Source organism: Phodopus roborovskii, unplaced genomic scaffold, assembly GCF_943737965.1.
Source record: "Phodopus roborovskii unplaced genomic scaffold, PHOROB, whole genome shotgun sequence".
In the NCBI taxonomy this organism is placed as follows: Eukaryota; Metazoa; Chordata; class Mammalia; order Rodentia; family Cricetidae; genus Phodopus; species Phodopus roborovskii.
Window position 1 is genome coordinate 1,794,236 of NW_026126618.1, and position 24,277 is coordinate 1,818,512.

General features: G+C 43.5%; 1 protein-coding gene across 1 annotated transcript in view; it reads left to right on the forward strand.

Annotated features, from left to right (window-relative positions):
* The first annotated feature begins 5,687 nt into the window (after positions 1–5,687).
* Anks1b (ankyrin repeat and sterile alpha motif domain containing 1B) overlaps positions 5,688–24,277 on the forward strand; it is an 878,091-nt gene continuing 859,501 nt past the window's right edge. Inside the window, exon 1 of the mRNA XM_051206268.1 lies at positions 5,688–6,189. Coding sequence (XP_051062225.1) covers positions 6,056–6,189 — 134 coding nt within the window. The 5' untranslated portion in view covers positions 5,688–6,055. The remainder of the gene's footprint in view (positions 6,190–24,277) is intronic.

The window sequence follows — 24,277 nt, forward strand, 5'->3', positions numbered from 1 at the left end:
AAAAGTGCTGTGAATTTCAGGAGTGGAGGAGGATGGCCAAGAGTCTCAGGAATGCAAATAGAAAGTTAGGAATGCTCAGAAGTGGCAACGATGCTATGAAGAGTTGAAATCAATTTCCAGGGGCAGCTATGCCAATTCCTGTACTGTTACCTCTCAATTTTATACCCATTCTCACATGTAGTCATGTGTTGCTAACGACAGGGATGCATTCTGGGAAATGCGTGGTTAGGCAATTTTGCTGTTGCGTAACCATTACATAGCATGCCTACACAATCTGTAACAGCTACATTAGTAGGCAACGTGAGCCCATGAGAGCATTGCTATGTATAGGAAGCTTCGTCGGAAGGAGACTGTTATGTGGTGTGTGGCTGTGCTGTATTTCAAAGTGTTGCAAATGGTCATCACTGTTTTGCCACCTGGTTCTGCTGGGATTCACTGACAGAGGGCACTTAAGGAGACTGCTTCCTCCAGCTGCATGTCCTAACCTGGGCAGTGATAGTTTATTTCAGAAAGTGCAGTTAAACCATGGTTACTGCTTCCCCTCACAGATTCAGCACCAAGTAGCTGGTACCCACTCTCAAGAGGCTGGGATCTCAGTCCTGTGGGGCCCCATGTCTTTGGTCAATAATTCTAGCACCACCTCTCTCCTCATAAATTGAGATGGCTTGGTACTTCAAGATGCTTGTTGGAATTGTGGCAAGGGAGGGCATAAGGAGGGCATAAAAAAAAAAGATACAGTAAAATTGCAATGAGAGAGATCCTGAGAGCCATTTCCAGATACACAGGAGTTATAATTTACTGGTGGGAAGACTTCCTGTCTGCCTAGCCTGGGGTGGGAGAAACGGCTTTAAGGGGCAATTTATTCCCTCTCTCCTCTATACCCCCACCTCTAAGCAATCAGTTCAAAGGAAGAAGTACTTCTCTAGCCAGGCTTTAGATCAAGTCATCATTAAATCTGTAGATGATAGCACATGGGTCAATCCCATTGACAGTCTCTATAGCCAAAGAACTAAGATTTTTTTTTTTCACTATTAACATTTTTTTTGTTTATTTGTATGGGTGCTTTGCCTGAATGTGTGTGTACCACATGTGTGCAGTACCAGTGATGGCCAGAAAGCCAGCACTGAATCCCTTGGGAGTAGAGTTACAACAGACAGCTGTGATCTGCTATGTGGGTATTGGGACTAGAACTTGGGTCCTCTGGGAGAGTGGCAAGTATTCTTAACCACTGAGCCATCTCTCTAGCCTGGCTTTTGTATTTCTCAACAGTTGAAAAATTATTTTGTAATCTATGAAAATGATACAATATTCACATATCAGCATACATAAAGAAAAATTTTTACTGGATTATACCTGTATTAATTTGTTTAAGTATGCCTTAAGGACCCATGCCTTTAATCCCAGCACTAGACAGGCAGAGGCAGGTGGATCTCTGTCAGTCAAAGCCAGCCTGGTCTACAGAATGAGTTCCAGGACAGCCAGAGATACCCAGAGAAACTCTTGTCTTGACACCACCCCCCCAAAAGTATTTCCTAAGGCTACTTTTCGGGTACAATAGGCGAGCTGAGCAGTTCGACAGAGACTGCGCAGCCCACATTGATCAGTAGCTGGCTGATGGGGTAAAAGAAGGAAGGTTGGAATTAACTTTTAGGGTGATCATATGCCCAGGCTAAATTATGTGTCTATGTGTCTTCTCAGCTGCTTCTTTGAGGTACTGTGTAACAGGTTTTCAGGCGTACCTGGCATTTCCTCAGGACAATCCTCTGAGTAGCTCAGGCTGCCCTGGGACCCACTCTATAGGCAAGGCTAGCCTTAAACTGAGAGATCCACCTGCCCCTGACGCTGGGTTATTGAGATTGATGGTGTGGACCACCACAACCTGCTTCTCTGGAGAAAAATGAAAAGATGGGGAAAACCATTGGAATTTTAGAGACTTTTAAGTGTGATAAGCATTTTGTAGACTACACTACATTTTCAGTGAGTATGTGTGGGGTCACATGTAGTGTTCACAGAATCTCAAAGGATCTCAATAGTGTAGAGGGAGCATGTCTTCGACAGGGGAGGGAGTTAATGCCACAGGTTATAAGAAGGGTGACGGAATGTGAAGACGAGGGCTCTGGGGGAATCTCTACTCCTTCTCACTGGCTTTCCCCAGAGGACAGGAAACTTCTGTTTCTAAGAGACAACAAGCACTTTACTTTTCCTACTCAGATCCTCTGGGACTGCTTTACCAATGGGAAAGTAGCTTTGCTTTCAAAATACAACTCTGGTTCAACTCTGGTTTTCCTTTTCTCTTGCCTCTTCTGCCTTATGAACCACTAAGCAGAATAGTACGTTTTCTTTGGCATCCAGCCTCCTATTTGTCATTGTGTTCATTGTTTGGACTCTCTTTGTGAGACATGTTCCCAGTCTTGTTATCAGGATGAAATGAACATCTACACTCTTCATCATAGGAATACCCTGTTAGGATTGGGAAGGTCAGTACAGATGAACTCCACATTCTTGTCTAACAAATTGAGATCCAGATCGCCTAGCTGGTTCCCAAGACTTACTGCTTATTTCTATCACTCACAGATGCAAAAATGTTTGATGAAATCTGGGTATTTAATGAATTCTGGATATTTAGCCTCTTCAGATTTTTGGAATAATGTGTTTACTTTTAATTTTTGTGTTTATTCTCATTAAATGGAAGTCCTTATCCTCTTCAATAGGAACTAACTAAAATAAAAAGTGTAGAGTAGAGAAATTGCCTTTGACTATCATATGTCCGCAGAGTGCCTGGAACTTAGAACTGATCCTTAGAGTAAATAATTTTTAATGGTTTTCTCCTCTGGAAATTGCATGATTTTGATAAGGATGACTCAGGAGTCTCCAAACACTAACTCATCCATGATTCAATAGTGGCTGATAGTTCAGCTTTGCTCATTTGAGTACTGTTTTAGTTAGGGTTTCAATTGCTCTGAAGAGACACTATGGCCACAGAGATTTTTTTTTTTTTTAAAAAGGAAAACATTTAATTGGGTGGCTTATAGTGTCAGAGGTTTAGTCCATTATCATCATGGTGGGACATGGGGGCGTGCAGACAGGTATGGTGCTGGAGAAGGAGCTCTACATCTTGATCCACAGTCAGCAGGACTGTGACACTGGGTGCAGCTTGAGCATAGGAGACCTCAAAGCCCACCCCCACAGTGACACACTTCCTCTAACAAGGCCACGCCTGCTGATAGTGTCACTCCCTTTGGGGGTCACTTTCTTTCAAACCACCACAAATACTTATAGTATATTCTAGGAAAAGTTTGTTTTGCTTAAGTGGCAACAGTTGTAATGGAGAAAAAAGATTTTTCCCCACACTATTTTCAAATCCAAACCGTGGCTACTCATTTCTTGTTTCATGAACTGTTCTGTTAGTACCATTACGTCAGGGTTATATATCATCTTTTCATTAAAATAGATTTTAAAACGAAAAGTAAAAAAAAACAAAACATCACACTTGTCAAACTCTGTGCTCTTTGGGAAATTTGCAAGGAGAGGCTAAAGATTAATACTTTGAGCCATTGAAACAAAATCTTAGAATACTGAGCTACACAAAAACATTTTATTTTTGTTTTTTTATTTCCAACTGCCTTTGATTTTCCCTATTGCTTACTTAAAGCCTTGGTCTAGATGGCAAACAGTCCTGGACTTGTCCTGCCTTACTTTCCAGCTGTATGACTTTGAGCCTTAGGGGTGAAACTAGTACCTCTGTCCCCAGGGAGAAGCAAAATGCACAGATGATAGTCTCACATAGTCTACAGAACTTCTGCGAGTGTTGGAATAAAAATATAGAAGACACTTAGTACCTATGGCTTCTGGCATGTAACCTCTCATTAAATGTTTGTGAATTATCATCTGTGTAATTTGCTTGCTGTTCAATGGGGGCTGAATTTGGGATTTGGATTAAGACAGTTCTAGGTTCCAGTTCTTAAATATTTTTGTGTTTATTATTTATCTTAAAGATTTCTTCTTCTCTCTCTCTTTTCTTCTCCCTCTTCTCCTCCCCTTCCTCTTTTTCTTCTGAGACAGGGTTTCTCTGTGTAGCCCTATCTGTCCTGGAACTCACTCTGTAGATCAGGCTGGCCTCAGACTCATAGAGATCCACCTGTCTCTGCCTCCTGAGTGCTGGGATTAAAGGTGTGGGCCACCACCACTCCCAGTTTAAAGATTTATTTTTAAGTGTGTGTGTGTGTGTGTGTATGTGTGTGTGTGTGTAAACATGTGCCATGGTATGTGGAGGCCAGAGGGCAGCTTGGTGCAGTCAATTTTCTGCTTTCACTATGAGGGTTCCTGAAGCTGAACTCAGGTCCCCATGCTTGACATAAGCACACTTTACCTGCTGGGCCACTCACTGGCTCCAGGTCCACTTTGTCTGCCAATTACCCTGTGTGGCAATTTGTCTTTTCTGGGCTGTCTACTTCAGTTCTAAAGTAATATATAGTAATAGTACCCAGCTCGCTGTGTTGTAAGCAAAGCGCCTATCACATCCGTTCCCACCATCCGACCACAAGTGGTCACAGCAAGTTTCAAAAGAAAAGAAGTGTTCTCTCTCTACCAAGAGCCAGGAAAACATCCAGCAAAACCAAGCCAGCCATACACAATGAATTGCGGATGATGTATGCAGATCAAAGCAGCTCTCTCCTCCATGCCCATTTATATTGTTCCTAGTGTGGATGCGGAGTTATTTTCAATGAGAACCTTTTTCTGGTGTTTGTACAAGTCAGCAGATCTCAAAACCCCAACTAAACTTCAGGCTGATTAAAGACTTACAAAAACTTTAAAAAGTCACAAACCATTCAGTGGTGAGGATAAAACAAACCTCTTCGATCTGTTCCAAGGGTGGGTTTCACAGACTCTCACCGGAGGTAAAGCAACAGGATGAATATCCTGGACTGGAGCAGAAACAGAAGCAAAAGAGCCTTGTCCAAGCGTCAGGCCCTCCATCACCTCCTGGTGGGGAATTGTCCTCAAGCGTGGTGCAAGAGTCTGGGCTCCTGGCACAGAAGGCGCCTCGGCAGCCAGCAGGGTGATCTCCAGTACTCACACAGTTAAACCTCTTCCGAGGAGACGGGAGAAGTGAGCAGAAGGGAGGGAGGGGAGGAGGGAGAGGGAGCAGAGCGAAGAGCTGGGAAGGAGGGAGGAGGGCGGAGGGAGCACGGAGGAGGAGCGGCGAGGGCCCCGCCCACGGGCACAGAGCTGGCCGCCCCGCCCCGCCCCGCCCCGCCCCCGCCCCGCCCCGCGGCGGGCCCGGGCCGCACCTGCCGCGCGCACACGCCCCCCGCGCGCCGGGCCTCCGAGCCGCCGCCGCCGCCGCCCTCCGCCCGCACCCGCTGCGGTTCGCCCGCCCGCACAGCCCGCACAGCCCGCACAGCCCGCACAGCCCCGGCGCGGGCCGCAGCCGCCGCAGCCGCCGCAGCCGCCGCCGAACCGCCGAGCCCGCCCGGTGTGGAACCCAGGCGAGTCCAGGCTGGCCACTCGGGCGGGCGCACGGGCCGTCGCCGCTGTCGCTCGCCGCGCTCCAGCTCCGGGGAGGACGCGCTTGGCTCGGTGCTCCGGCCGCTTCTCAGCGCGCTCCGGGTTCTCCCCAGAGCGGAGCATCCTCCCCAGTGCTCGGCATCCTCCTCTGGGCGCTGGAGCATCCTCCCCAGTGCTTGCTTGGCATCTTCCTCAGAGCTCAGCGTCCTCCTTCCGCTCCTCAGCGGCACCCGGGCCCGGGCCCCACCCGCTCGCACCCCACCCGCGGGAAGGAGGCCTCGGGGATGCAGGGGAGTGGCTGTGGGGGCGCGTCGCCGCTCGGCCAGCCCCTCTACCCAAACACGGGCTGCTCCCCATTGTAGAAGCCGCGCCGTGTGACAGACAGCAGGACGGCGTGCTGCTCCCTGCGCGGGGCTGCGGGGATCTCAGCGTGCCGAAGCCCTGGCATCCTCTTAGGGTGGGGCGGGGAGGGCCCTGGCTTTTGGAGAGTGGACCCGGAGGAGGACCGGAGCAGGGGAAGGACTCTGTAGGGGACTCGTGAGAGACTATGGGGAAGGACCAGGAGCTGCTGGAAGCTGCTCGCACTGGCAATGTGGCTCTGGTGGAGAAACTCCTCTCTGGCAGGAAAGGAGGGATCCTGGGCGGAGGATCCGGACCTCTGCCCCTGTCTAATCTGCTAAGGTAAGAACTGGTACCCACTTGTGTGTGTATGTGTGTGTGTGTGTGTGCGTGCGTGCGTGTGTGTATGTGTGCACCCTCGTTAGCATTGTAATGGGCATGTCCTCTACTCAGCGTATTGCACCTGGAGGTGTCAGCGATTCATTCTTAAATTAGGCAGGAAAACAGACCGTATGTGTGGAGAGAGGAAGAGCTTCCTGGCTAGAAGGATGCTTTCGACTCTCTGGGTAATATTAAAATTGCTTTCCATCAATGCGTCCATCAGCTACTTTTCTCTGAGCTCTGGTGCACAACTTGTCCATGGACTGGTGTTGCTAGAAGGAAATCGGCATGTCCGTTACTGTTGGTCTTTGCACCTGTAAAGCCCACCCCTACTGTTCAGTTATTTACAGGAGAGGCTGTTGGGTGCGCGCAGTTATTTTGCCCAAGCTACAGCCTCCTTGGACAGCTGCTACCTTCTCGTGCAGAAGGATTGGTGGTGGGTTATGATGCCACAAAACAAAGACAGCGAACCTTCTGAGGACATGCCAGTCAGTGAGTGGAGTGTGTACATCCCGAGGCAGCTTAGGTAGCTTCAGCCGTCCTTTTAGTTACCCTGACCAAGCTGAGTGAAACTCAGGATGCAGGAAGCCAAGTCCGGCTTGGGAATGTGTGTGTGGAATACAGTAGGGGCGTTTAAGACAGGTATGATGAATGTTGCTCAAAGAACCTTTCTGAGGTGACATTAAAAAAAAAAAACAGGGTCTTTTTATTCAGCTGACATAAGTTAGAGATAGCTGGTTTCATTTGCATGGTGGAGGAACTATTAAAAGTTGAACTGAACAAATGAAACCTGAAAGGCACCCACTAAATGAAATTTAAGGAAAAGCTCTTTAGTTCTCAAGTCGTGGTTATTCAGTTTGTCCCGTAAATTTTTGGAAGCCTCTATCATCACTCATATCTTTACCTTAAAACATCTCATGATATTTATATTTTTAAAAGCTAAAGTGATTTTCTTGCTTAAAAGTGTTTTGTATGATATTCATGAAAAAGTAAAAATAATTACATTTATTTGGGGAGTCTGTGTGTGTGAGTGTGAGTGTTTGTGAGTATGAGTGTGTGTGTGTGTTTGTGTATGAGTGTGTGTGTGTATTTGTGTATGAGTGTGTGAGTAGGTGTTTGTGAGTGTGTGTGGGTGTTTGTTTGCATGTGTATGTGTGTGTGTCAGTGTTCGTGTGTGACTGAGTGTGTGTTTGTGTGTGTGTGTGTGTGTGTGTGTGAGAGAGAGAGAGAGAGAGAGTGTGTGTACACTGTGCAGTGCATGCCATGTAGCCTATGCAGAAATCAGAGGACAACTTGAGAGAGTCTGTTCTCTCCCTCTGCCGTGTGGATTCAGGAAATGGTACACAGGTTCTCAGGTTTGAGAGCAAGTACATTTACCCTCTGAGCCAGTGGTCCTCAACCTTCCTAATGCTGCGACCCTTTAATAATGTTCCTTACATTGTGGTGACCCTAACCATAAAATTATTTCTGTTGCTACTTCATGGCTGTAATTCCACTGCTGTTATGAGTCGTGAGGTAAATATTTGTTTTCTAATGGTCGTAGGAGGCCCCTGTGAGAGGGTCATTTGATTCCCAAGGGGTTGTGACCCACATGTTGAGAAACCCTTTTCTGAATCCTTGTGCTGGGCTTGATAAGTCTTTGATACAAACTTTTGCATGAAAATGTTTTATATACACAGGTTCTCATTCATAGGCTGTGATCAGACAGTTGAACTAATTATAATACTGGCTATTGGGAAAAGGAAAAGTTTATATTAGAGTGAAATGAAACATAATTGAAAAATGGTGGGATTTAAAGATCCATATACTATTATATATACTTGTTGGCAGTGACACTATTGGAATGAAATTTCATTTCAGAACAATGATTATAGGAGTTTTCTTTTTCCCTTAGAAAAGACGACTATTCTGTGTACTCTCTTTCATTTCCAAACACAATAGATAATATACATATTTTAGACTATGGTTTCAATATAAACCTGTAGTTTATAGAAAAGAAGTTTAGTTAAAGTTTTAAGTTATAAGTGAAATAAGTGTATTTGCAAAGGCATCAAGCCATCAATTATAAAAATTATTCTGGCTGTATGCTAAAAACAAGTTTCTCAAAGATTAGTTTCTTTGGAAAAATGAGAATTTATTAGTAATAAGAAATTTAGTTAATTTCATTGAGGCAAATAGTATTTTTGAACGTTCCTCATTTGTGATATTTTTGAAATAAAAATAGATGACACATTTTTATGGATAAAACACCAAGTATTTAATGCTAGTAAATACTTAAGTAGCAAAAGCATGATTCACAGTGTTCAGCTGGAATGAGTTTTCTTTATTTATGGCTTTGTTGGCTGGTCCTGGTGTCTCTAGAGGAGCACACATGGGACACAGGGCACATTCATGAGAGCTGTTGAATAAAGTGTAAAAATCACAAATATAACCAGTACCTTTCAGACTTGCATTTACCTATCTCACACAGAATTAACAACTGAGACATGTCTTTTAAGGAACTGGAGCTGGGTGGTGGTGACCCATGTCTTTTATCCCAGTACTCCAGAGGCAGAGGCAGGTGGATCTCTATGAGTTTGAGGGCAGTCTGGTCTACAAAGTGAGTTCCAGGACAGCCAGGACAGTTACACAGAGAAACCCTGCCTCTAAAAACCAAAAACCCAAAACCACCTCCACCACCACAACAAACAACAAACAAAAAAATTAAAACCCACCCACAACAACCCCCCCATCCAAAAACAAAACAAAACAAAAAACAAGAGCAAGCAAGAAATGGGAGTTGAATTATATTTAGGTGATCTTTTGCATGGAGTTTCAAAGACACATTTTCTGTGATTATCACTTTATTTCATTAATGATTGCCAGTCAGAAACTTAAAGCATGGAGGGAGGTATGCTCTTTTCCAGCAAACATAATGACACTTTGAAATTATTTTAATATTTTTGGAGAGAATCGTGGAACAGGTTAATCAGTTTTTTCCTACTTGCTTTATTACTTGTGTAGTGTAAAGTCTTTCTGTGTGTTTTATTTCTTGTGTAGTGTAGCAATCATGTCAGACTCTGGGGTAAATGCTTGTACATCTCATCCAGAGGTCAATACTCATTTCACAGATGAGACTAAAGAGATTTCACTAAAGAGACATAGAAAGATTAATAACTTGTGCAAGGTTACTTAATTAGTAATGCCATGGGTTTACTTTATTGAGTCTTCTGTTATATTCATGAATTTATTTTGTTTTCCAAGTTTAAGATGTGTGGTCAATTTCGACAATACAGTCTGGAAATAACGCATTTATTTTGCCAAGGGGGGGGGGAAACCCACCCATTGACTGCTTGCTTGAGACCTAATTAGATAAGAATTTTGAAGAAGATTTACTCAGTGAGCTGCGGCTATGTCGTGAGGAGCTGTGTTTGAATGACCCTGCAGTTTTTAGTGGACATATGAATGCCCTTAAATTAGTATGGAACGCCACACTCACTGAAAATACTGTGGTGGAAATAGTGTCTATTCACAGTACTAAACGATGTAAAAAGTAATGCATGAAAAGCATCGGAAACTTAGGTGTTCATCGTTAGTGCTGGGATTCCTCACGCCGTTCCAAGGCACATGAGATTTGGTGAAATTAATTTCGTAAGGCCTTATTTACTAGACTGGGAGTAAGTTACCATAGTGGGATCAGAACTCTGATCAGTGGGATCAGAATCTTCAAACACAAAGGAGGCCTTTCATCCCAGTTCTTACATGGTGTAGGGATTTCCTCCTCCAAACCCCTCCCCAGTTAGTTATCTTAAGCACTGTTAACATTCCCAGTAACTAGACCCAGCCTTTTGAGGCAAGCTCTTGCTCTCTCCCTTAGGCTGATCCTGAACTCAGTCGGCACCCTCCAGCCTCAGCCTCCTGAGTGCCTAGATCACACACTCCACTGCACCCGGCATCTGTTTATTCTAGTCCTTTTTTTGATAGCTGTGATCACAAAAAAATCCTACTTTTTATTGAACCGAAATCCACTTTGCTGTAACTTCTAGCAGCAGGTACTAGCTTGGCTGTGTGGGTCAATACAAAAGTTGCTGAATCCATCTGCCAAGGCAGATCTGCAGGGACACACACTTAACTGTGTTGTTTTCCTGTAAATGTGCTCCTTTTCATGGAAGAGCCACTGTTGTCCTTAGCTGTTATGTGACGGTAGAGCTTAGGAGGTAGAATGTACACTTTCATGTTTTTAGCTACCTTTTTTCCTCCTTTGAATATTCTCAAGTTTCAAAATGACCTTTTGAAATATGACCAAAAAGGTAAGAACTGAATAATGTGTACCAGGTGTCACTCAGTGTAGAATGGAGTGGGGATTGATACGCTGATTACAACCAGTATTCATAGCTTGAATCTACTTCCATAAGAAAAAATAACTGCAAAGACTTATTGCGTACATGAATATGTCTAGATATGTAATGCAAAAATGGAGGTGGTATTCATTTTTGAGTGATGGGACCTGGGGTTATTTTTATTTTTTTAATCTGTGCTTTCATGGATTATGTAATGAAAATAGGTGGCATCTAATAAAATATGATACAGTGAAATTATTACCACTGTATTACTGCTCCAAGACCTTGTTATAGGTCAAGTTTCTGAGCCAAGAAATTGGTATTGGCTCATATTATCAGTGACAACTTTCAAGTGTTTTTCCCTTTAACAACTTGGGAAGCCATAATTCCCACATTTATGAAAGTGTTGGTTAAATCTGTTATCTTTATTGCATTTCATCTTGTTTTACCTTGTATTTGCGACTTCTGTGTGTCTTTGTGACTCTTGAGTCTGCATATCAGCATATGAACTTTCAATTTTGCATTGCCAATGGATAATTACGCTTTATGACTGGAATCCAACCCACTGTAAGATTTTCCCAGAGAACCTCTTTTCAGCTTATACAGTTTAAGGGGGTAGCCACTCAATAGATTGCGTTGGAGCCACTCAATAGATCAGTTGATTCTTTGTTATGCCAGTAAGAATACTGTTAAGCATTTTACTCAGTCTTTATAAATTCAGTCAGTTTGTTTGTGGCATTACTTTGAGCTATTCCTTTAGTTGTATGACTATAAATTCCAACAAAATCAGCATATTTAATAGTAGCTTGTTTCTGGGGGAGGGAGCCACTGGGGATTCCTGATTTGATGAAAATTTCTTCCACTTGAATCTGAGTCTTCCCAGTCTGGATATCTAACACTCACTTATTTTTCTTTAAATTTGAATTATATTTATTTATTGTGCATGTACTTGTATGGGTGCACGTATGTGGAGATCAGAGGATAATTTGAGGAAGTTATTCCTTTCTACCATGTGGGTCTAGTGGTTCTCAACCTGTGGGTCGTGACCCCCTAGGAGGGGGTTGTCAAACAGTCCTTTCACAGGGGTTGAAAATCAGATGTCCTCCGTGTCAGATATTTACACTATGATTCATAACAGTAGTAAAACTACAGTTATGAAGTAGCAACAAAAATAATGTTATAGTTGGGGGTCACCACAATATGAGGAACTGTGTTTGGGAGTCGCAGCATTAGGAAGGTTGAGAACTCTGTTCGATGGGGTTGAACTCAGATCGTGAGACTTTGTGGCATAACCATATCAACGGTTCACATTTGCTCATTTTAAAAGCAGCCTAATGTCTCTTGTGAACTATTTATCTCCTTTAGCTTGAAATGATCCTCAACAGGAAGACAGAAGAAGATAGGCCTTAGGAAGAACCAATACTTGGTATTGTCAAGTATAATATAGAGAACTATTATGATCTATAACTGTGTTTCTCAGCCTCCTTAATGCTGCGACCCCAGCTATAAAATCATTTTGTTGTTACTTTATAATTGCAATTTTGCTACTGTTATGAGCTGTAATGTAAGTAACTGATATGCAGGATATCTGGTATGTGACCCCCCCCCCAGGGGTCATGACCCAGAGGTTGAGAACCACTGGTCTAAAACCATGTCTACGGGTTTATATTGTCAGAGCATAAGATTACGTTAGTGAATCTCACACTCTGCTCTTCAAACTTAGATGAAAGAGATAGTAGCCTTTTCCCTGGAAAAGTAACCCTTCCTCCCTCTCATTTTATTGTTTTTCAACACCTCATTTCATTCTTAGAGAAGTCTGAACTCACCAGAGTTCTCACATTGGGTCCCCTCCCCCTTTTCTATTCTGCTTGTATACACAAAGTTTTGTTTTAAAGCTTATGCATCACTAAACAGCTACAGCACCTTTAAAATATCTCTCTTTTTGGATACAACCCTATAGTTCAAATAAAAGTTATCCTCATTTATAATGTATGTTATTTTTTCACTGGCATTAAGAATTATTTTATTTTAATATAGCAATAAAAGTTTGCCGATACCTTACATTTATTTAGTCATATTTTCTTGAGAATATAATACATCACTCTTCCCTTTCTTGTCCTCCCCCAAAGCCCTTCTTGCTGATCAAATTCATGGCCTCTTTGCCATTAATTGTTGTTACATGCACACATATGTACATTTTAAAATATAACATGCTCAGTTGGTATGTTACTTGTATGTATGCTTTCAGGGCTGACCATTTAGTATTAGATAACAGTTGGTGAGCCCTCCCCTGGGAAGACTGGCCCTCTCTCTCTCTGCATCCCTGGGAAGACTGGCCCTCTCACTCTCTCTCAGCATCCCTGGGAAGACTGGCCCTCTCTCTCTCTCTCTCTCTCTCTCTCTCTCCTCTCAGCATCCCTGGGAAGACTGGCCCTCTCTCTCTCTCTCTCTCTCTCTCTCTCTCTCTCTCTCTCGCATCCCGGGGCCGGCCCTCTCTCTCTCAGCATCCCTGGGAAGACTGGCCCTCTCTCTCTCTCTCTCTCTCTCTCTCTCTCTCTCTCTCTCTCAGCATCCCTGGGAAGACTGGCCCTCTCTCTCTCAGCATCCCTGGGAAGACTGGCCCTCTCTCTCTCTCTCTCTCTCTCAGCATCCCTGGGAAGACTGGCCCTCTCTCTCTCTCAGCTCCCGGGGAGACGGCCCTCTCTCTCTCTCCTCCCTGGGCTGGCCCTCTCTCTGTCTCAGCATCCCTGGGAAGACTGGCCCTCTCTCTCTCTCAGCATCCCTGGGAAGACTGGCCCTCTCACTCTGTGCATCCCTTAGTTGCCTGTAGTTGTTTGTGTAGGTTTGAGGTCTTCCCCCTTCTACTTTGACATGCCTATTGTCGTTGTACTTGTTGAACTCATGTTTTGGCAGTCATGTTGGTGAGACTATATAATATACCTAAGTCTGTATATAAAGATACCTATATGGCTTGAAATTTTTTCTCATTTGGGGTGATGATGCCCAAGAGTAGAGACCAACTTGCAGAAGCCCTAACACCAGGGGTGAGAAATCATCTTTTAAGTTGTTGGTCAGTTGTTAAGTTGGTCAGAGACTTGCAAAACAAACAGGCCATTGCTATTGCCCTTGTTGCCTCCCAGGAGGTAGAAGGTGAGTCCCCATTGCTGGAGAGACCCCACACTTCAGATCCAGAGGTCTCTGAGCTGGAACTGACCAGAATGCTTCGTCCCTAAAGATTTGTTTTCATGGTACCAGAAGGTTCCACGCCACCTTCTAAAGGAGGGAAGCAATCAGCAGTTCTACACAGCTATGACACCTATGAATGACAGCATTGACCCTAAGATTTGCAGTAGTGGAACACATGCTTTGGCTGTAACCAACAGCTCTCTAATTCGGCTTTAGATCCAATCAGTAAGAAGGAAATCATGCCTGGTATTGGAAAGCTAGCCAACAACCCAGGGTGAACGAAGTCATGGATTTTGGCTAAGAGCCTGCAATCTCCACTTATTAAACCAGACAATCCTTAACTGTACTCTAAATATTTTTCCTTTCTTTTTTAATTCTTCAAAGAGTCGAGTGTTAGGTGTAGCACATTTTGTAATTACTGTTGAACATAAACGATCCTGTTCTTAAGATCCCCATTGAAAAAGTAAGAAGTGGGAAGAAACTATTTTCTGATCACCAAGGACATATCAATCAGCTACTTTATATTTCTCAAATTTGGGATTCAGTTCATGAAGATTTTGGTGATAGGCACATGTATATAAGAGGTAACTAGAAATAGAACAGAACAAAACAAAACAACCCTGTAATTTTCACACTATTTGGCCAGTTAGGTTATTGGGAATCTGATACAAGGAACTTGCTTTCAGAGATGCTGCATTTTTTTAAGTGGGATAAATCACAAACAGCGCAGTTAAACCTCACAAAAATGTTGTATCTATAAAAATAGTCAAGTTGCGAGTGGGCTATCTATTTTAGATAGTAATGATGTTTGAGGCGGTGATTACGCCATTATGTTCACTCTGGCAGTGTCTGCCAGAGTGAACTGTGCCAGCTGCATGATGGAGTGTGAGGAGAGAGGAGAGGGAATTTTGGTATTGACCTCTTTCTCTACAAAGCAGGGCTTTTAGCTTCCTCTTTAAAATGATGAGGCTGATACATGGCCGTAAACTAGCATGGCTAGCTTAGTGACTGCTAGTTATCCTGTCTTTCCATTCTGCTTTCTTGTGGTGCCAGGGTTTTAAAACCAGAGCCTCCTACATGCTGGGCAAGAGTTCTGCCATTTGCCCGTCCTCCTTGCTTCTGGATAGCTTTGCATTGCAGTTCCTAGTGTATGTGCATCTCAGTGGTTTCTTACTCAGCATGGGCAGAGGGAGCGACTCTGCACTGACATCAAGGGGAACTAACTGTACAGTGTTCAGCAGGGTGTCCTCTAACTTCTTAGGGGACCATCAACAGTCGGATTAGTTCACTGGAATGCTGAAATGGTTTATTTTGCATTGGTGGTAATTTTGGAAAAGTCTTTCTAAGACCTTGTTATAGTACATTCCAGGCACCGAAGCCAACGGTAATGCAAATGGAAGGGTAGAAAGGGATGAGTTTCGATCTGTAGACCTGGAAAATACTTACTACACTTTCGTGCCTTTGATTTCCAGTTTGAGCATATTGTGGAATTATTTTAGTTAATTAAAATATGATATTTTTATTACTCATATGTTGGTATGAGAGTATGGTTTTTGTTTGAAGACGCAGGTGTTTGCAACAAAGGCTCATCTGCATTCCGTTCTCTATGTGTGTGGTGTCCAGGTCATGCAGACATCACGGATGTGCAGAAGCACAATGCCACCAGACCTAACGAATCTCCAGTGTAATTAATCTCTAGGAATTTCCCTAGAGTTCAGTTTTCTTCTTCACATAAGTAGGCCAACAAGTGAATTTCACACTTTTGTAAAGTTCAGTGAAACTTCGAAACGTATTATTTGAGGAAGAATGGCAAAAATGTATGGTTAAAGAATACATTTTGTTTTCTTCTGCTTCAGAGCCCAAAGAGTGTTGTTGGTCTCCAGATCTGTTTCTTCTGAGTAGAGCTTTCTTATTAAGTGGTGTGTCTTCATGTGTCTAACTATAAAATGGGGCATTGATTCACACGTGCTGTCCTCATTTGTATTCGGTTGTGCTGGAGAGTAGGTTTATTTAAAGCTGGTAATTACTTCTGCTTACCCGGGCAGAGGCAGTCTGCCCATACTGGTCACTGTCTAGGCAGACCAAGGCTCTGCTGATGGCTTCGGGCCTACACGGGCAGCCTCAGCTCTTGCTGCCTTCTGGGTATTTCTGTCCCTAGTGCCATATTTCCTAGATTTTTCCTTATTCGAATATCTTTCTTCTTGAAAATGAAGGATCTTCTACTCTTTTCTAATGATTGCAGACTCACCCTATCCCAACTGTCCCTTTCCTAAAGGGAGGCAGAAGTTGCTGATTAGTTTTCTGTCAAATTAGCATGATCTAGAGTCACCTGTAGGCATGTCTGTGGGGCACTTTCTTGATTACTGTCTGGTGTGGGAGGGTCCAGCCCCCTGTGGGCTGTGACACTCCTAGGGACGTGGCCTTGAACAGTATTGTATAAGAGGGCAAGCTGAACAAAGCTGTGTTCATGGCTCCTCCAACAGTTTCTTATTGATTGATTGATTATTGATTTATGACATTCCAATCCCAGTTCCCCCTCCCTCCTCTCCTCCTGTTCTCTCTTTCTTCCCCACATCCCACCTGGCATCCACTCTTCGGAGAGGGTGAGGCCTCCCCTAGGATGTCAACTAAGCTGTCCCATCACCTCTTTGAGGCAGAACCAAGGCCTCCCTCCCCATGTCTAGGCTGAGCAAGGTATCTCTCCACAGAGAATGGCTCCTGGAAGTCAGTTTATGCATTATAGTTAGAGCTCAGTCCCACTGCCAGAGGGCTCTTATACTGCCCAAGCCACACCATTGCCAGCTGTATTCAGGGGTTCCAGTTCAGTCCTGTGCCCGTTCCCCAGTTGACAGTGGCTCAGGTCAGCTGATTCTGTGTTTCCTCATCATGGTCTCGACTCCTTTGTTCATATTATCACTCCTCCCTCACTTCGATTGTACTCCAGGAAGGTCAGCCCAATGGTTAGTTATAGATCTCTGTGTCTTACGAGTGAGTACATATTGTATTCGTCTTTCTGGATCTGGGTCACTTCACTCAGAATGTTTTTTTCCTAGTTCTGTCCATTGCTTGCAAATTTAAAGATGCCATTTTTTTTTCCTGCTGAGTAATACTCCATTGTGTAAATGTACCACATTTTCTTTATTCATTCTTCAGGTAAGGGACATCTAGGTTGTTTTCATGTTCTGGCTATTACAAATAATGCTGCTATGAATGTAATTGAGCAAATGTAAGACTGGATGTCGACATGTAGAAGAATGCAAATAGATCCATATCTATTGCCATTCACAAAACTCAAGTGCAAATGGATCCAAGACCTCAACATAAACCCATCCACACTGAACTGCATAGAAGGGAAAGTGGGAGGTACCCTTGAATGGATTGGTATAGAAGACCACTTCCTGAACATAACACCAGTAACACAGACATTGAGAGCAACAATTAATACATGGGACCTTCTGAAACTGAGAAGCTTCTGTAAAACAAAGGACACAGTCAACAAGACAAAATGGCAGCCCACAGACTGGGAAAAGATCTTCACCAACCCCACATCTGACAGAGGGCTGATCTCCAAAATATACAAAGAACTCAAGAAACTATACACCAAACTATCAAATAATCCAGTTAAAAGACAGCGTACAGATTTGAACAGAGAATTATCAACAGAAGAATCTCAAATGGCAGAAAGGCACTTAAGGAAATGCTCAACATCCTTAGTCATCAGGAAAATGCAATTCAAAACAACTCTGAGATTCCATCTTACACCGATCGAATGACTAAGATCAAAAACACCAATGACAGCTTATGCTGGAGAGGAGGTGGAGAAAGAGGAACACTCCTCCACTGCTGGTGTGAGTGCAAACTTGTACAGCCACTTTGGAAACCAATATGGTGGTTTCTCAGAAAGTTAGGAATCAGTCTCCCTCAAGACCATGTAAGACCACTTTTGGGCATATACACAAAGGAGGTCCACTCCTCCAGAAGTTTTTGTTTCAGGATCCTGCTTGGAGTTCTCGATTTGGCTTCCCTTTAGGATGCACTGTAAATAGAATATCGGAGTAATTGCATTCCGTCAGTGTTTGGAAACACAACTGAGAGGTAAACAGGCTCAGAAGGGAAGCAGATCTTGTGAGCAGTAGAGCTGGGCTGTGTTGTGAGAAGTAGATTAACAACAAATATTGGACCTTTAAAGTTAGGAGTGTGGAATGTGCTTTCAGGTTCTTCGCTGCCCTGCCCATCTTAGTTTTATCTTCTTTAACCTGTGATCCAGCACCCCGTGATTTTCTTGTCTTCACCTTCACCCCACACTGCTTTTGGGGGGGGGCTGACAGTTATACGGCAGTGAAATGTGATTGATTGGTAAAGCATTTAAAAGGAAAAAAAACAACAAAACCAAACCTCTTCTGTTATTGTCACTCAAAGACAACACCACAGAACATAACTATGGTGTCAAGCTTTGTGGCTAAACTGATGGAATTGATTTGGCGTTGTTCCTAAGAGGGGGTTAAATAGGAGAATTCATTATCTTTCTATATAAGACTGAAGAGGAAAGGGGCTTATTGGAGACATGTCTTAAAAATTTTACTGCTTAGTTAATCCCTAGAACTGGTGTGTGTGTGTGTGTGTGTGTGTGTGTGTGTGTGTGTGTGTGTGAGAGAGAGAGAGAGAGAGAGAGAGAGAGAGAGAGAGAGATTAGGGCTTAAACACACAGAGCATACTAAACATGCACTTTACCACTGAGCTACATACACTCCTAAAATTTCAATTGAATTAATATTCAGATATGAGTATCAGTATACTATTGAGAGTTTGCAGAAGTTATTCCCTAGATGTATGCACTTACTCTATAGTTATAGGTGACGAAACTGTGTAACAGTCCTCATACCTAATGTGGTTTGAGACTCAAATAAAAATATTTCAGATAGATTTATTTTTATTTGAAAATATTTCATGTTGCAAGTTTCTTTCATTGTACAGTAGAAGCATTTGGAGATTTTACCTGGGATCCCAGTTAGCATCTTTTGGGGGATTGCCTCCCTGCCTGCCTCCCTGCCTCCCTCCATTCTCTCCTCCCTCTCCTTCCCTCCATTCCTTTTTCCTTTTGTACTCATCCTATTTCTCTTCCTAAATTATTCTTAGCCATTTAGGGTTTTTGTTTGGTACATCTTGCTAATCTACATTTGAAATATCTGTGCCTTACATAGCTATGTCAAAGACACCGAACTGCTTTATTTACTTACAGAATTATCTCTGTTTTGTATGGATGTTTTCCTTCTAGTGTGGAGCTCTGAGAGTAGAGAGCAGCGTGTTTGTGGGGAGTCATGGTTTTTGTTCTGGTAAACTGTCATGGAGTCCTGCATTATTTCTCCTTGGTCTGTCATTCTGAAGACTGGAAGGTATTGAGGACAGTGTCAGAGGAAAATGTGAAAACTAAAAATAATGCTTAAACTGTTGCTTAGAACTTAAAAGATAGTTTTAAGACTGCTATGCGTTAGGATGCACTTAGACCAAACGTTTGCTTTTTAACCAAGCACATACTGTCAGCCTGACCAATCAGTCATGGCTTTTTAGAACAAATGACAGGTATTGGTCAGGTGTCTTGTAGGTCCTAAACTTGATTGAGGCATTCCCTACTAAGTCCAAGTGCTACTAGACTGCTGGGATAGTGTCATAAAGAGTTAGCATCCACTGGGATATAAGCCACTGTGGAAGTGCCAAGCAGAGCTGCAGAACACTGGTTCAAGGAAGGACTTCTTACTTGTGAGGGAAGAGTACCCAGGGAATCTGAGGACAGGTGCTGCATGAGCCTTGTAGGATGAATTGAAATTCACTGGGCTGGCATGATGGGGAGGTTGATGCCTTAAGCAGAAGAAGCGGTATATCCAATAACAGTGTGTGGAAAGGGAGGCTGTGATTTGTAGCGTTGTGAGCGGTTTGGTCTATGGACAAGAAGTAGAGATGGAAGGATTTGGGGGTGTTTCCCTGAGGAGTTTGCACATACCTTCGAGGCCATGGATATGTATTACTTTTTTGGTTTTCTTATGTAATGTATTAGTTATCCACTTATGATAATAGCAAGACTTTCTGAAAACTTTGAGTAAAAGTTAAAAGTTACTTGCAATCTTTTTGCTAAGGTTTCTCCCTTTAGTGTGTTCCATAAGACATTCAATTTTTGTTTATGAATTTTTCACTGAATAGTGTGTCATATATCTCCCGTGTGATTACCAAGTCTTCATAATCATAATTTTTATTTGCTGTCTAGTTCAGAATCCTCAGGGACTCGCTGTTTATGCATTTCAGGATCTTACCCAGATCCATAGAATTTCTTTGTATAATACCTGTAAATATGCATTTAACGGATTTCCCCAGATAACTGCATGTGTGTGCTAAAGTTGGGGTCCAGTGATCTGAGGTCTATACTATTGCTTATGCGTTCCTGTACCGTTTGAGACTTGGTCAGGTTTTGACTACGTGTTTTGCGTATATAATGCTGTGATTGTCTTCATGTGTTTTTAGGACATACATCTGGAAGTGGAGCTGCTCAGAGTGTGTGCCCCAGACAGAGCTGGTCCTCATAACAACCCCATAACATCATCACTGACCTTGTCCTCATCCATGGGATGAAAATCAGGAAAGTTGGGTAATTTGCCCAAAGTTATAGTTAGTAAAGAAAAGATCTGAGATTCAGATTCAGGCATTGCTGACCTCAGAGGTCTTTCTCATGTGATGCTTTGTTTCTTGGTTACATAAGGACCACTGTGTATCCTGGGTTAAAGAATAAAAATAGCAATACACTTTAGTGTATAAATAGTCCTTTTCCTGCAAACCTCCATTCTAACATAGTTCTCAGTGTTGTTTCTCTTTGTTGACAGTTTCACAATAAGAGCAATATTTTGCTTTGAGTTTTTTTTCCTTGATAAACCCAAACAGTAAAGTGAATGTTAAATAAATTAAGATGTTTCAAAATATTTCTTTGTGAACCATTTTACTTTAAAACAATGCAATTGTCCTATTAAAATTTCATTTTTTTTTTGTATTAAGGCTTTTTAGTGTGCGAGAATGAACATATGAGTTTAATTGGTGTTTCTTACAGGAGCATGGATGGATGAGGGGTTATTTATTGGAGCATGGGTAACTTGCCAGTGTCTACACTATTAAAGAGCTCCCTCCCTTTCCTTTGTAAGAATTACTTACCTCTAAGCAAGTCCTCAAGGATGGGCAGGGTTCCCAAGATTCTTCCTTATCCATGATTTTCTTGGGTTTTTACTGTTACTGAACATCAGTTGTGTTCAAAAATGGCTTAAAAGTTTCTCCTTTGTGTCTCCACATGAGTGGCATTGACTTTTCTTTTTTCCTTGCTCACACAAATAAGGAGGACACAGAGCTTGCAGGTCTTCATTTTCTGATCTGTCATTTTCAAGCCAGTAGATCTGGAACTCTAGCAAAGTGGAGAGCCAGGTAGTGTGTTCTTAGAACTTCCTCGTCTCCTCTTTGGGTGGGTGCTCTTTCATCTGTTTGCTGAGCTTCTTGACTCCTGAGCATCCTCTGGCTGCTGTTACCAGAGACACAGAGCTACATTAAGTTTTATCCTGTTTCAGCAATTTTTTTCCTCCATTTCGCTTTTATTCTCTCAAGGACTATAACCCCATGCTAGCTACTTTTGTGTTGCTATTACAACTGACAGGAAATGTATGAGTGGAAGCCTCCTGCTTCAGTGCATCATCCCGGGGGAAGGGCATGCTGGACTGACTCCTTTTGTGGCAGCAGGGGAGGAGACAGACAGGCTGGCTGTTCACATGGTAGCTGATCAGAAAGTCGAGGAAGCAAGGCTGGAAGCAGAGGCAGATTTGCATTTAAAGGCCCCACCCCTGCAACCAGTTTCCATCAGCTGGGCCCCACCTTCCAAAAGTCCCACAGCCTGCCAAAGCAGAGCCACTAGCTTAGGATAAACCGTTCAAAGCCTTAGCCTGTGAGGGACCTCCCCCACCCCACCCCATTCTCCTCTCGTATATTATACCCACCCACAGTTTCACCTTCCTTTCCTTCCAGCCCCTCCCCCCACCCCCCTTTACCAACAAAGTCTGTCACATCATGTTGAGGTAGGACTATGGTCCTCCCAGCTCTATCTAGGCTGAGCAAAGCATTCCTCTATAGGGTATGGGCTCCACAAAGCCAGTTCATGCACTAGGGATAAATCCTGGTCCCACTGCCAATGCCCCCATACACTGCCCAAGCCACACAGCTGTCACTCACACTCAGAGGCCTGAGTTCAGTCCTATGCAGGTTCCCCAGCTGTCAGTCCAGAGTCAGTGGGCGCCCACTTGCTTGGGTCAGCTGTCTCTGTGGGTTTCCCCATCATGGTCTTGACCCCTTTGCTCATATTATTGCTGTCCTCTCTCTTCTACTGGATTCCGGGAGATTGGCCCAGTGTGATGGGAGATGTCATTCTGTAAATATGTTTTCCTTATTGGTTAATGAATAAAGCACTGTTGGCCAATTGGAAAGCAAGCTAGGTGGGACTAGGAGAAAGGTTTCGGGAAGAGGTAGGGAGGAGTTTCAACATGTAGGACCAAGAGAGCAGAACTCCAGGCCCTCTCTTTGGTAAGATAAGACCATGTGGAAACACTTAGATTGATAGAAATGGGTTAATATTTAAAACAGAGCTAGCCAATAAGAAATGCTAGTAACTGGCCAACAGCTTTATATCTAATACAGCGTCTCTGTGTGTTATTTGGGGCTGGTGTGGCTCTGGGACCAGGCTGGCGGGAAAACCACTTGTTACACAAGTGCTTAGCTGTGGATCTCTGCATCTGCTTCCATCAGTTACTGGATGAAGGTTCTGTGATGACAGTTATGGTCATCATCAGTCTGATTACAGGGGAAGGCCTTCAAGCCCCTATGAGCCTCAGTTAAGCCTGTGGGTTTTCTTCTGTTGTCCTTGACCCCTCTGGTTCCTGTAGTCCTTCCTTCCTTCTTCCACAGGACTCCCCTAGCTCTGCCTAAAGTTTGGCTGTGAATCTCTGCCTTTGTTCCCATCAGGTACTGGATGAAGCCTCTGTGATGACAAATATGCTAGCCTTGGGTCTACAAGTATAGCAGAGTGCCATTAGGAATTATTTCATTTTTTAATGCTAGTTGTGTCTGGTTCTATCCTAGGTCTCTGAGCTATCCAGCCTCTGGTTCATGACCCTCCAGGAAGTGTTAGGCATGAGCTCCCTCTCAAGGCATGGGTCTGAACCTGCCCAAGTCATTGGTTGGCCACTCCATCAAGTTTTGCACCAATATATCTTGTAGGCAGGAGATTGTGGGTTGAAGGTTTTGTGGCTGGGTTTGTGTCCCAGTCTATCCACAGGAAGCCTTGCCTGTTACAGAAGACGACCCATTCAGGCTCTGTAGTCCCCATTACTAGGAGACTTTGCTAGGGTCACTGTGGGAAGCCACAGCCCCAAGATGGCACCTGGTTGGATGCCAGGTAGTCCGAGCTTAGCTGTAAACAAGCCTTATTTGGAAGTGCTTGATGGATCTGGTGCGCTTCCTCCTTCTGTGGCCTATCCGGGATTGCCAGATGGCATGAGCTGATAGGGCAGTGAGCGCACATTTAAGGGCTTGCTGGGGTTGGGGGAAGCAGAAGCTGATATACAAGGTTCCTGAATAAACTGCTTGAAGAAGAGTCGTGGTCGTGTTTCCTTGCTGGCCGAGGTAGACGCGACAGGTCACCTCATAGATTCCTAGGAGCTTACATTGTACTAAGTATATACCTCGCCCACAAAATGCCCCCAATTCCAGTTGTCTTCCCCATCCCTCCTATTCCCTTCCTTACCTGCCCCCAATCTGCCCTCAAAATCGATTCTATTTCCCCTCCCCAGGGAGATTCAGGCTTCTCCCCTTGGACCCCCCTTGTTACTTAGTCTGGGGCTATGATTGTAGCATGGTTATCCTTTACTTTACAGCTAATATGCACTTACAAATGAACATATAACATGTTTGTTTTTCTGGGTCTGGGTTACCTCATTCAGGATGATATTTTCTAGTTTCATCCATTCCCCTGCAGATTTCATATTGTTAATTTTTTTTAACAGTGAGTAATGCTTCATTGCATAAATGTACCACATTTTTAAAAAAATCCTTTCTTAGGTTGAAGGGCATGTAGGTTGTTTCCAGTTTCAGACTATTATGAATAAAACTGCTATGAGCTAGCGTCTCTGTAGTATGATGGAGCATCCTCTGGGTGTATGCCCAAGAATGGTATAGCTGGGTCTTGAGGTAGATTGATTTTCAGTTTTCTGAGAAACCACTATATAGATTTCCAAAGTGGCCGTACAAGTTTGCACTCCCACCAGCAATGGAGGAGTGTTCCCCTTTCTCCACATCCTCAGCAGTATGAGCTGTCACTTGTATTTTTTTTTTGATCTGAGCCATTCGGACAGGTGTAAGATGGATTTTCAGTGTGGTTTTGATTTGCATTTCCCTGATGGCTAAGGATGTTGAACATCTTAACTGCTTCTCATTCACTTGGGATTTTTCTGTTGAGAATTCTCGGGATATGT